General features: G+C 45.1%; 1 protein-coding gene across 6 annotated transcripts in view; it reads left to right on the top strand.

Moving 5' to 3' along the window:
* The window catches only part of CDK5RAP2 (CDK5 regulatory subunit associated protein 2), a gene marked incomplete at its 5' end in the record, with an annotated part of 184,507 nt that overhangs the window by 81,091 nt on the left and 89,399 nt on the right, over positions 1–14,017 (top strand). For all 6 annotated transcript variants that reach the window (XM_079706153.1, XM_079706157.1, XM_079706155.1 and 3 more), the window contains 3 exons: positions 538–708; positions 4,945–5,085; positions 13,375–13,472. In XM_079706153.1, the coding sequence (XP_079562279.1) occupies positions 538–708; positions 4,945–5,085; positions 13,375–13,472 (410 nt within the window). The remainder of the gene's footprint in view (positions 1–537; positions 709–4,944; positions 5,086–13,374; positions 13,473–14,017) is intronic.

Genomic DNA, 14,017 nt, shown 5'->3' on the forward strand with positions numbered 1-14,017 from the left:
CATTTTTTAAGACAGTTTTTTTTTTCTGATTATGAAAGTAATACAGACTTATTTAGAGATTTTAGAAACTCAGAAAAATGAAAATCAATGCAAAGTCACCCATAATCCCTCTGCTTGGGGATACTGTCATTATTTTGGTGTGTTTCCCCATAGCCTTGACAATATTTTGTGTAAACGCTTAGAAAACAATCAGCATCATATTACATAGTATCCTGCTTTGTTTTTACTCATAATTGTGATATTTTTTATACCATATGCTTTTTATAATTAATTCTCTGTTGCTAGATTTAGACATTTAGTTTCTTTCTGGCTTTTCGGTATTGTTAATAATTTTGTGATAAATGTCTGTGCATGAAGCTTTCCCCAAATTTAGTATTCTTAAAAGTTGGTTTTATAAGACTTTAAATGAGAAGGAAGCTCACGTTTGTAAAATATATCTATTTACCTTGCTCTCTTACAGCAGTGAGGTAAACAGGTGAAAGATTACCTTGAAATTTTTGTCAAGTAAATTCCATTTTTTCTTTTTTCTTCTGGTAGGACCTTAGAAATGAAGTTGAGAAATTACGCAATGAAGTGAATGAAAGAGAGAAAGCAGTGGAGAATCGTTACAAGAGTCTTTTGGATGAAAGTAATAAAAAATTGCACAGTCAAGAGCAAGTGATCAGAAGTCTAACAGAAAATGCCAGTCAGAAGGACTTGTTGCTTCAGGTACCACACATTTTTTCTTTTGTATTTAAATCTTTTGACTTCGGCATAGGTTTTTTTGTTTTGCTTTGTTTTTTAAACTTTTTTTTTTACAGGAATGCTTATAAAAAGGTAAGGCTGGGCAAAAAAAGAGTGTGGTCTTCACTGTTATTTATCGGAGCACTGTAGAGCTTTCTTTATGTCATTTGGACCTCAGCCACCAGGGAGGTAAGTTTGGAGAAATGAAAGCTTCGAGAAGAGAAGGGAGTTGTCCTGGGTCACGTGACTAGTAAATGGCAGGGCCTGATTCAGGCCCCAGCCTGCTTTGCTCTAGTGCCAGCCTTCTGCTGTGGTACTGGCTTTCATTTGTGCCATGCTCTCTCAGTCCTCTGTACTTTTCTTCTATCTGTTCCTTTTTTGTCTTGGACTACCCTTATCATTTGATGGTATATTGGATTTTTTTTTTTTGCGGTACGCGGGCCTCTCACTGTTGTGGCCTCTCCCGTTGTGGAGCACAGGCTCTGGACGCGCAGGCTCAGTGGCCATGGCTCACGGGCCTAGCCGCTCTGCGGCATGTGGGATCTTCCCAGACCGGGGCACGAACCCGTGTCCCCTGCATTGGCAGGCGGACTCTCAACCACTGCGCCACCAGGGAAGCCCGGTATATTGGATTTTTGATGCAGCTCAGAATTACGGGTAACCATGGTGGAGTGAACATGCGTGTTTAACACTGCTTCCTCCTGAAGCCTCATTAACGTGACGGTGAAGGAGTGAAAAGGTATAAACGCACAGGACCAGGAGAATGGGAATGGTGGAAGGTCAGGTTGCTGTTCGAATAACTACATAGGATTCAGCTTTCTCCCCTCTGCCTCATGCCTTGGGGATGAAAAGCCAACAAGAAGAAGCTGATTAATCCTACAGAACCCAGAAAGGCTCAGCGGGCAGTGGGGGTACCTGGTACCTTTGTCAGCAACAGAGGTTGCTGGAATGCTGGGCAGTTAGGTGGCCTTATTGTCACCAGCAGTATATGGGAGGTTTACTCTGTGGGGACCTTAAACCAGAAAAGCTCTGGCCTGGGGCTCACCAGATGCAGCTGAAAACAGGAGTGGATCTCTCAATGAGAAGGAGTGGAAGTGTGCGTACCAGCACGGAGAGTCCTCTGTGGACCGAGAAGACTGAAAGATGCTGACTGACAGTCAACAAAACAGCTGAGTCCCCACCTGATCACCTCACAGTGAGGCTGCTGTTGATGTACCTTTTCCACACTCACAGAGCTTCTGGACACTTCTACCCTTAAAGATACGTGGGTGGGGTTTCCCTGGTGGCGCAGTGGTTGAGAGTCCACCTGCCGATGCAGGGGACACGGGTTCGTGCCCCGGTCTGGGAAGATCCCACATGCTGCAGAGCGGCTAGGCCCGTGAGCCATGGCTGCTGAGCCTGCGTGTCCGGAGCCTGTGCTCCGCAATGGGAGAGGCCACAACAGTGAGAGGCCCGTGTACCGCAAAAAAAAAAAAAAAAAAGATACGTGGGTGGCCTGAGTTCCTCAAACAGGAGAAAAGCGTCTGAGAGGAAAGACAAAGACAGAACAAAGCTGTGTAGAGGAAACAGAAACAGTGGAGGCGGAGAAGAAAACTAGACAGCTTTTCAAAAAACTCAGTACTGTAACATCTTCAGATAAGAAATGAGTTCGGCATCTGATAAAAAAGATATTTGGGAAAAAGAGGAATGACCTTATTGGAAATTGGAAGTATGATTACAGATATAAAGAGCCTAATAAAAGAGTTAGAAAAGTTGCACGAGAGTCAAGTACATCTTCCAGAAAATATAGTTAAACACAGAAACAAACAAAAATGTGAGCAAATGAGAGAAGAAAGATAAGAAAATCAGAGGCTCGAGTCAAGGGCTCCAATATATGACGAACAGAAGTTCCAGAAAGATACAAGAGGCAAAGCAGAGGGAAGGAAAAGTTCAAAGTAATAGGAGAAAACTTTTCAGAATGCAAGGGCAGGTATCTCTACCTTGAAAGGGCCTGCTCTGTTTCTGGCACGGTGAATGAAGAAAGACCTCTGTCGCAATTTCACAGTCCTGTGTCATCGTGAAATTTCAGGACACAGGGGCAAAGAGAGGATCTGAAAGGCTTCCAGAGAGAGGAAAATAATAGGTCCCATACAAAGGACCCAGACCCGAAACGACATCAGAATTCTCAGCAGCAACACTGGAAGCCAGGAGACAGGAGAGCAGTGCTTTCAGTTTTGAGGAAAAGTGGTTTCCAATCCAGCGTTCTGTAGCCAGCCAAGCTGACAGCAAGAATGAGGGCCCAGTGAAGGCAATTTCAGATATTTGATGCCTAAAATCACCTGCCTCCATGTGCTCCATGCAGGAAGCTGCTGGAGGACGAGTCCGTACAAATGAGGAAGTAACACAGAATGGGATCCAGAAAGTAAGGAATTCACCTGGGATGTGGGGAAGGAAGATCCCAGCCACTTACATAGAAGCCCAGATTTGAGCCGTTGAGGGAGGGCTTAGTTGGGATTTTTTCAAGAAACTGAAACAGAGCCCATCATTTACCTGATGTGTCTTGACTCCATGTAGAAGAATTTATAAGTTTGGAGATAAATTAACACTAAGTGCATAATTTAGTTTTATGAACTAAGTAAACACAACAAAGCAGTTGTTGCTAATTCCAAGAAAAGCAAGGAATTAAACATGAACGGAAATGTCACCATGGAACACCATTTGGCTGGGCTGTGGACAGTATGTGCGTGGCCATAATCACGTAAATGCAGAATGTTGATTTAACCAAAATCGTGATGTAACTATTAGGAAAAGCGTTGGGGGGTAGATGATGTGAGAGCTACATCCTTAAACTTCTGTGACAGGAGCCAGTTAATAAAATCTAACCTTAGGAAATCAAGCAATGTGAGTGTAGGAACACATGTAGAAACATGGAAGTAAATAACAGAAATCAGTAGAGTCAAAAGCTGTCTTTTTCTGCGAGTGGGACTCAGAGGTGAGAAGTGGCGAGCTAAGGGTGGCTGTTCCCTTCTAACCCTTGTGGCCCCGTTTGTTAATGTGTATGTATAGTTGGACTTTTAAGAAATAAAAATGAAAATTGTAACTCAAGCACAACTGTATGATGGTAATTCTAGAATTTCTGTTTTGGTTATTTAATTCCCAGTGCTTCCTGTTACAGTTCAATAGGTTTTTACAAAAAATTGCTTCTACTTTCTTGTTTGTGTTCAGCTATATTAGAAATGTTTGACATGATGAATTAATTCTGATGGGTGGCTAGGACCACAGAGAGTGGACGGACACCTATTTCAGGAGTTACCAGGCTTTAAATCGTTAGGAATAGATTCTGTGCTTGAATTTGGCCAAAAGACCAGAGAAGTGGTTTCCAGGCCTGTAGTATCGTTGGATGTCACCTCTTCTGAAGGGGTTGGTGAAGCGGGCTGTATTGTGTCTCATCGTGAAGGAGGAGCTTTCACCTGGGACCAGACCCCCAAAGTAGTTGCAGTCTTGCCTTTTTCTTCCTGGAAGTCAAATCTCCTCGTAGATATGGACGGTTCAAGTTTTGTCAAATGTGTAATGTTTCAGGAGCGCCTAGACTTTGTTGGGTTTTGTTTTTTTTTTGTTTTCTTTTGTTTTGTTGCGGTACTTGGGCCTCTCACTGTTGTGGCCTCTCCCGTTGCGGAGCACAGGCTCCGGACGTGCAGGCTCAGCGGCCATGGCTCACGGGCCCAGCCGCTCCGCGGCATGTGGGATCTTCCTGGACCGGGGCACGAACCCGTGTCCCCTGCATTGGCAGGCGGACTCTCAAACACTGCACCACCAGGGAAGCCCGACTTTGTTGGGTTTTGATACACAGTCCCTCTAATCACTGCACTAACCCTGTAGCATGGGAAACGGACTCAGAAATCACACCCTGGCCAAGGAGGACCCAGGATTGGAGCCTGGGTCGTGGGGCCAGAGCCTGGGCTTTGTCTTCTTGTACCCGCTGGGATGTGTCCCGGTGGTGGCGAGCGGGGAGGTTTGTAATGACTGCCACTGTCCTTGCCCATGCCTTGCTGGCGTGCTGCTCTCCTGGTTGTAATAATGCACAAAGGGATTGCATTACCATTTGTAATTGCCTAATATTTTGGGATGGTGGCAATTGTTTAAATTGGGAAAAACAGTAAATCTTCCCTTAAAGAGTTTGGGACCATCTCTTAGTATTTTTTTCTTGATGACAACTTCCTTATGATTTGTTTTCTTCCTTAGAAATTCAATGAAAAAGACTTGGAAGCAATACAGCAGAACCGTTATTTAATGACTGCGGGGGATCTCGAGTTCAGGAGTGAAGACTTAATAACAGAAAAGTGCTCTTCTCAGTCACCAGGCGGCAAAAGCATCTTCTCCGAGGTAAGCTCGACTGAAATTGGACATTCACATGCAAATTCGTATCCTTTCCTGACACATATTTGATGACTCCTCTGACCTAAAGATCCTCCAAGGCCCTTGTGCTGGTAAATGAGCTAACGGCGGATAGGAGGAGGGGTTCTCAGTCTTTCCTCCTTACAGATTAGTATCCTTCAGCTGAGTGTTCGTATTTGCACTGCTCAGGAAACCGAGAAACTAGAGCTTGTTCAAAGATGAGCCTCATGTTTGCCCTCCTGGGGGCAACTCTCTCAAGAACTATGTAATCTCGAGGTAAGAACATTTTCCAGCTGAACATTTCCATGCACACCTACAGTGGCACAGCGGGCCCTTCGTGATCTGGCCCCAAGCTAGCTTTCCATTCTCCTTTTCTTTCATGCCCCATCATCTCTAACAACACCTCACTTACTGCAGATTCCCGAGAACTCCATGTTTGTGCCTCTCTGTGCCTTTGCACATGCTGTTCCACCTGCCTGGAATGCCTTCTTCTTCCTTGTTGACCTGGTGGCTGCTGCACACCCCTAGGGCTGCCGCTCTGCTGTCACCTTCTCTGGGCTCCTTGCCTGGCCTGCTGAACGCTACGTCTCCTTGTCCCCCCCTTGTGCGGCACTTTGCACATCCATCCACCGTAGCGCTTAGCCCTTGGGTTGACGTTACGGAGCCGCCTTGCTGCTTCCCCTCCCTCGAGCCCTGCGCACCCCGGGAGGCACCTCAGGGGAAGGGAACTGGCGTTCGTGTCTGAATCCCAGTGCCTGGCTCAGTGGACGTTTGTTGATTGAATGACTGATGATATTGGTTTGCGGAGATGCGTCCAGATTGTTCTGACGTGCAGCTTGCCTGTAATACGGCTAGGCAGCCAGAGATGGGAAAGAAAGGCGTTCACTGTCGGCCAAGGTTTGTTGTTTTTTTTAAGCCTGGCTTTAGTTAAGTACATACGTTCAGAAAACAGGGAATTATTATGCAGATTAGTTCTCTGATGAATGACTCTGATCACGCCTTGTGGTTTTTGTGGAAGGCAGCTATGCTCACCACTATACCACCAACGCACGCCTTGTGGTTTTTGTGAAGGATGATTCTCAAAATAATTAACAACCAGTGCAGCACGGGCACAGCCATCAGAACAGACGCAGGCGCTAGGGCTGGAGTGGAGTCCCGGAGGCCTGCTCTTGTGCCTGTAGTTCCTGGGTCTTGGAGAGGGGCTGGGGTGGTTGGGGTGTATGGATCAGGGGGTAGTTTACAACTGGTGTAGACGTGTTTCGGTATTTTAGCACCAGTACCGGCCGTTGCACTGTGTATCCGCTCCGTATCAGCTCTGGTCCTGGAGGCCACCGCTGCCTGAGCGGTGGGATCTCCTTCTTAACTCTGACCATTTGTGGATTTGTGTTTTGCCACCCCTCTTGAGTAAGAGTGTCAGCGAGGACTTGGCCGTTGGGCTGGGCCAGGAGTCTGGAGGCCTGGAGTCCTCTCTTGGCTCCGTCACTTCACTTGAGTGACCTTGGGCAAGTCCAGTAACTAAATCTCAGAGGGCTAATGTTTTGTGATTTAGTTGCTTTATTTTGTGAATAGTTGCTTTATTTTGACCAAATTTAGTTGGATATTAAGATGCACGTTAACGTATAATCAGACACAGTCTTGTTTTTTTTTAACTGGTTTTTAAAAATTGAAGTATAGTTAATTTACAATGTTGTGTTAGTTTTAGGTATACAGCGAAGTGATTCAGTTATACACGTGTGTGTGTGTGTGTGTGTGTGTGTACATATATTCTTTTTCAGATTCTTTTCCATTATAGGTTATTACAAGATACTGAATATAGTTCCCTGTGCTATGTTGCAGGTCCTTGTTGTTTATTTTATATACAGTAGCGCGTATCTGTTCGTCCCAAATTCTCAATTTATCCCCTCCCCCTTTCCCCTTTGGGAACCATAAGTTTGTTTTCTATGTCTGTGAGTCTCTTTATGTTTTGTAAATAAGTTCATTTGTATCATATTGTTTTAGAGTCCACATATAAGTGGTATCAAGTATTTGTCTTTCTCTTTCTGACTTGCTTCACTTAGTATGATCATCTCTAGGTCCATCCGTGTTGCTGCAAATGGCATTATTTCATTCTTTTTTTATGGCTGAGTAATATTCCATTACATCTTCTTTATCCATTGAGCTGTCGATGGACATTTAGGTTGCTTCCATGTCTTGGCTATCGTGAATACTGCTGCTGTGAACATTGGGGTGCATGTGCCTTTTTGAATTAGAGTTTTCTCCAGATATATGCCCAGGAGTGGGATTGCAGGATCATATGGTAGCCCTCTGTTTAGTTTTTTAAGGAACCTCCATCCTGTTCTCCATAGTGGCTGCACCCATTTACATTCCTACCAACAGTGCAGGAGGGTTCCTTTTCTCCACACCCCCTCCAACGTTTATTATGTGTAGACTTTCTGATGGTGGCCATTCTGCCCGCTGTGAGGTGGTACCTCATTGTGGTTTGGATTTGCATTTTCTCTAATGATTAGCGATGTTGAGCATCTTTTCATGAGGCACAGTCTGTTTTGAAACAAGCTAGCAGCCCATCAGGTTTTTTAGATGGACAAATCATCACTAATTTGAATACATTTAGTTAAACTTTACTATTTTGAATCATGTTTTAGATATGTAAAAAGTGTCTAAATGTTGAACAAAATGTTTCTAATTTTACTGAACAGAGTATTTTAATATTTCATGTCACTAGTTTGATCATCTGTACTACATTGTTTTTAGTTTTTTGTGCTGGCCACTGTCTGTACTTCTTAGAAACACAAGTATAAAGTCATCCCATGGGCATTTCAGTCATATTTTAGATCCTGGTGATGCTTAAATGACTGTGCAAAATACCTACATAGTTTAGCAAAGGTTTTAATTCTGTTCTGTAAGAGTAGTTGCAAACCGAGGATAAAAGATTATAAATGATCGTTTAGGAATTGAACATTTCTAGGTGTCAGTTTAAGAAATCCCAGCAGTTGCAGCCTACAGTATTTTGCCCCCGAGAAAGGTATACTTTTCAGGTTGTAGTTCTTTCTTTGTAGAAAACACAGATTTCTTCTGCTCTGCCCTTGGCCATTTTGTGTTGATTTAGGGTTTATCCTCTGCCCATTTCTACGAAGAACTTGAGGCTGTGATGATGTCTCCATTGGCTCTGGGCAGTCTGTTTTCCTTCTAATCATGTGTGATCCTGAGAATTAATGCTGGATGACCAGGGAATTGAAGAACAGAGAGTAAAATACACTGACCATATTTAACTTGCTGCAGCCAGTGATTTATAGTTTGGCTATTGACATGGTTGGGACATTGCAGCTGAATTTCCTGAGTATTAAAATAAATGTCTTTGTTGCAGAGCTGTGATATAGCTACTGAAATAGACACCATCTGTCTACCAGGCCACTAAATTGCCCTGATTACCAAGAAGTGAGCCATTAAGGTTTCTCTTTACACATATCTGCTGCCTCTTCAGATTATGGTCTGCCCATTACATGCGTTTCCTTCAAGTCATTGAGGAAACTATGGTGGAGTAGAAAAATGCCTCGGCTTTGGTGTCAGAATGTCCGTTCTGCCGCTTATTAGCTCTGTGACCTTGGGCAAGTCACCTCCTCTTGCCGAAACTCACCTTCCTAGTCTGTAAATGGGGAGTTACATGCCTGCCTCCTGAGAGGATTAAAAATAATGTGAGTGTATTTGTTAAGGTTCTTTTGAGCAAAACAACAATGAAAGGGAGTGTTTACTGGGAACATACTGGAGAGTCTCACAGATGCCAAGGGTCGTAGACTCTTGGGCTCTGTCTTGTTTGGAGAGGCAAGGTGGAGGGCGGGGGTGGAGAGTGGGGATGGAGGGCAGAGGGTAGGGGACAGGGGGGTTGGTTGCTCCTGCTGAGCAGGGGCCCCCTCTGGGCCGCTTGGCCCTCTGCCTCTGTGCCGAGGAGATCCACTGGTTTGCCAGCTCTGCCGAGGGAGCCAAATGACTTCATTCTAATGGGGCATGATTCAGCGCAGGGGAACAGGTGATTGATGAAATGGGACCCAAATGGCTCTGAAGAGTTCATTTATTTAACATGGGTGAGCAATTTGCTTTTAGGAAGACGTTGACTCACTCTGACTTCCATTATGCAAAATATCCACAGGAATCTCTGCTCTGAAGAGTCATGTTGGTCCCTGTGTTCCCCTCTTACCTTTTTAATCATCATTTCAGCGAGCATCTGTGGCAAGCACTGTGCCTGGCTTGGGATGCTGCTGCCCGCAAGGGGTCCCCAGGCCTGTGAACGAACACGTGGTTGGTACACGAGCTCTGGGTGAAGGTGAAGGTGAACCAGGGTGCCATGGGGCTGAAGGAGGGTCTCTGTAAGGGACTGTGGAGGGTGTCAGTGGAGAGGGCTCGACTGATGGAGTGTGGTCTCTGAGGAGGAGGAGGGAGTTTCCTGGTTCCACGGAGATGGAAGGGCAGGAAAGCAAGCACAGGTGTGACCGGCTGGCAGGTGGAGGGTGGGGGCTGAGGTGAGCAGTGACCTGGAGAACCTGGTGAAGGTTTGGAATGGCTGCCTGAAAGGAGGGGAGGGGAACCAAGCCGGGCACCCAGGCCCTGCACCGCAGTGGGCAGTCCTTTAGGGCTTCCAGCCAGGCCCACGGTGATCCAGTTAAGATACAGGGTCGGGATTCTTTCACTGGATATGTACCTCCCACAGCTGAGTCTCCCACATCCACCTGAGGTCCACATTTATTCATCTTTTTTCCTAGTCCTTCTTGGTTGGTTACGTATCTAAGCACAAATTCTGACTGCCACTTATTAGCTGAATGGACTTAAATACATGACCTGTCGTCTCAGAGAATCAGTTTATTCACCTGAAAAGTGGGAAGATTAATATACCTCCTTGGTTGTTATTGTGATTAGAGATGACCTATGTTAAGGACCTGGCCTAGCATTGGAGCGTGGGAATGGTAGTTATGGTTGACACTCCTTAAGTGTTTACTCTGTGCCAGGCATCCGTGTGAGAATTTTGTATAGATTAGCTCAGTTAATCTGTTTCACAACCCTATGAGATATGTAGAATTATTACCTCTACTTACAGGTGAGGATATTGAAGCACAGAGACATTGAGTAACTTGTTCAAGGTCACACAGCTAATAAGGTCACACGCTCTTAACAATCCCTGCCCTTGGTGGTAGATGCTCAAGAAGCAGTAGGTTTTCTTATTTTCGTTGGCTGCCCTTTCTGTGGCTGACAGTGACTGTGTCACCTTTGTCAAACTCCCAGTGCTTTGCATCCATCATGGGTCATTCACGGGTGGACCAAAGAGCACAGGCCCTGGAGCCTGGCTGCCTGGGTCCACACCCTGCTTCACTACCCTGACTCCGTGCCTCAGTTCCCTCATCACCAGAATGGGGAGAGTGGTAATGCTTGAGCTCACTGACTTGTGAGGATTAAATGAGAAAATGCTGGAGAGCACTTTGTACCACGGCTGACATCCTGAGGACGTGGTAGCCTCTTCGTCTTGATCCCCGGGTGAGTTCCTCCCAGGCGCTCCCCTGGGGCCCTCTGTCTACGTGTGGTGTGTATGGGTGGGAGCTGACACTGGTGACTGTGCACAGAAGGCAGGTGGGAGCTCCTTGTGCCAGTGTCATGTGACACGATTTATAAAAGGGCCTGACATTTCTAGCAGTGTGGGTGGCCAGCTTCTCATGACCAAACTGGTGAGTTAGCATTTAAAACCCTCAATTGGCGGGTGGTAGTGCCTTGGCCTTGTTTCGTTCAGGGCTAGAAGCACGGCAGCGTTCTCCTGGGTCAGGGGCTGCTAACCTTTTTGCCATCTGCATCCCTTTGGTAGTGTGCTGGAGCCAAGGACCTCTTCCCTGGAAAAGTGTTTAAATGCACAAAATATGTGCACAGGATTATAAAGGAAACCAATTATTTTGAAATTTGGTTATCAAAGTATAAAAAAAAATCAGCTGTAGAAATGGTGCTTCTTTATTAATGTGTTAAATAACAAGATCTAGTGGTGAACAGAGTGACTGCTGTAGTTTTGAGATAGTGATGAGAATAAATATTTTGAGATACTTGCAACATATACAAAGTAACTATTTCTTTTGATGACAGAATCTCAGGAAAACACGAGTACTACTATGGTTTGTAGCAGTAACAGTGTTCCTTCAACCCCTAAATGAAGGAAATGCTAAATTTCAGTTAGAGGTTAGCGGAAATAAAGATGTACCTTTTTCCCCTCGTTCATGTTTGAGTTTTCATTAGGGTCAGAAGCCCTGTCCTAGGTCGTTATCTGAACTTTAAGCGACAGGCTGAGTCCACATGAGACACAAGGGCTGCTTGCAGCCCCTCTCTCTCCACTGACCCCGTGTCTCCCTAGCATTAAGGAGCTTCTGGTCTGTGCCAGGCGCTGTGCCAGGTGTCCTGCACACTTTACTTCTTTATTTTAACATTTTCTTCTTATTTTGAAATAATATCAGATGTATACGCAAGTTACAAGAGTAAAGGGCTTTACTTGGCCTGAGCCCTCTGAGAGTAAGTTGCCTGTGTGAAGCCCTGTCAGTTCTGAATCCTTGAGTGTGTACTTTGTGTCAGCAGGGGCCTTTTCCTGTATGACACAGCACAGCCATCACAGCCAGGGACTGAGCAGAGACCCTCAGACTGCCATCGAACCCTCAGGCTCATTCATGTCTCACCAGCCATCCCGTAAAGCCCTTTGTAGTAGAAGGAGCCAATTCAGGATCTTGTGTTGCATTTAATAGACTTGAGTCTTCAGTCTTCCCTTGACTTTCATGGCCCTGAGACTTTTGAAGCATCCAGGCCAGTTCTGTTGTGGAGCGTCCTTCAGTTGGGTCTGTCTGATGTTTCTCGGTGCCTGGGTTCAGGTGAGGCATCCTTGGCAGGAGTGTCACAGGACCAGAGCTGTGTCCTCAGTGTGTCCTACCCGACAGTACACGGCTTAGGTTTGTTACCTAAGCATTACCGGCCACGCTGACTTGGGTAACTTTGTGAAGGTGGTGTCTGCATGGTGTCTTGACTATGCAGTTACTCTTTTTTCCTTTGTAATTTAGTAAGTATTTGAGGGGAGGTATTTTGGGTCCATGTAAATACGCTGATCTTCTTCAAACTTTCACCCGTTAGTTTTAGCCTCCTTTTATGTTTCTTGGCTGAATAATTTCTTACCATGATGGTTAGCAAATGGTGATTCTTCTAATTCCATGATTCCTTCTACATTTATTAGTTGTTCTGTAAAGAAAAGCCCGTTCTTCTTCCCATGTACTCATTTACTCATGTCCGTGTGGACATGAATTTCTGTTTCACTCAGTGGGTTATAATCTGTCACTATCATTATTTTGATGCTCAATTGTCCCAGGCTTGGCCTTTTCAAACTGGCTCCTGTATCCTTTTGACGGTGCTCCATTATTTAAACACTTCCTTATTCTCTGGTGTGACAAAATGCTGTAGACATGGATTGCTTTTGAATTTCATTGCATCAGTACTGGAATTGGCCATTTCCCCTGGGATCCTTGATTCCTTGAAGCACACAATTGAACTTTTATCTGCTCTCTAACTCCATAAGGTGGTGGCTGTTGTCCAGCATTTTACAGGTGGCTCTGGTAAGTAACTTCCTGGGGTCCCAGAACCAGTAAGCGACAGAGCCAAAATCTGAACTCTCAAAAAATGTTCACATTTGTGAAATTCACAAAATTACATCCTCACTTCATAAATGAGGAGCCTGAACCTCATAGAGGTTTGTTAAGCTGGTTAGCTGAGGTCACATAGCTAGTAAGTGGCAGAGATCCACCTCAGATCTCTTTATCATCAGTCTGTTCATGGTGCCTTGAAAGCGTGGCTCACCTGACCTCTTCTATTTTAATGTAAGTCCCTTGTCCCTAAAACTTGTCAGGTTTTGGTTGATGAATTTCTTTTCTTTGTAGCAAGAACAAGCGTGGAAGGGCATTCTTTGTAGTTTTGTGAAAACAATGACCAGCAGCTCTGAGCTGGGTTGGGGGGTGGAGGGCAGAGGAAGTTTCTCAAAGGGCAGTTGGGTATTGTCGGCAGCACAGCGCTCAGCTTTCTTCCTCCGTGAGTGATGTGCGGTCATTCCCCACTCCCCCTGCAGGGGGTGCCCTCTGACTGCGGCCTGATCTGGAGCCTGGCGCAGGGGATCACCTTTGTCTGGATTTATAAACCAGAACTATCCACATGTGTTTGCATAATGTAAGGATGTGAGCTTTCAGAATTCTTCTCTTAATGTCAGATGCCCATTGTCGTTTTCAGGAAAAACAACAATTAGGCTATGAAGAGCTGATTCAGGTCTTAAAGAAAGAGCAGGACATCTATACACATCTGGTAAAATCTCTGCAGGACTCAGACAGGTAAGGGTTTCTGTTTGGACATCACGCGCATGCATGCGTAACACACATATTTTGAATAAATGCTGGTAGTTTCTGAGGCAGTGAAGCCTTCCCACTCTGCTTAGGAAGCTTAAAGTGCTTGGATGGTGATTGCCTTATTTAAATCAGATATACCTATTTCCTAGCAGGAATTGTCTGATATTTTGGCAGCAAATGTAGGATAAAAATATCATTAATACTAATTACCGAGGTTTTTATAATACTTTATTATAGATTTAGAAAGTGCCTCCACGTGTATTATCTCTTATAATCCTTACTGCTGTTCTGTGAGGTAAGTAATAGTATTATCCCTATTTTCCATAAGTGACTCGGAGTGACTTGTGCCTTCACAGAATTGCCGAGGTGATTTGGTGCAATGAGATGTGGGGAGGAGAGCTGATTATAGGCTAGTGGTCTTGCCACTGCCCTGCCTGTGTCCACGGGCATGTGACACATCTGGGCCTCTCTTTGCCCAGCACTGGGTTGGCCTCAGTGACTTCTCCCGTGGAGGAGTCACCTCTCTGCAC

Source organism: Hyperoodon ampullatus, assembly GCF_949752795.1.
Source record: "Hyperoodon ampullatus genome assembly, chromosome: 6".
In the NCBI taxonomy this organism is placed as follows: domain Eukaryota; kingdom Metazoa; phylum Chordata; class Mammalia; order Artiodactyla; family Ziphiidae; genus Hyperoodon; species Hyperoodon ampullatus.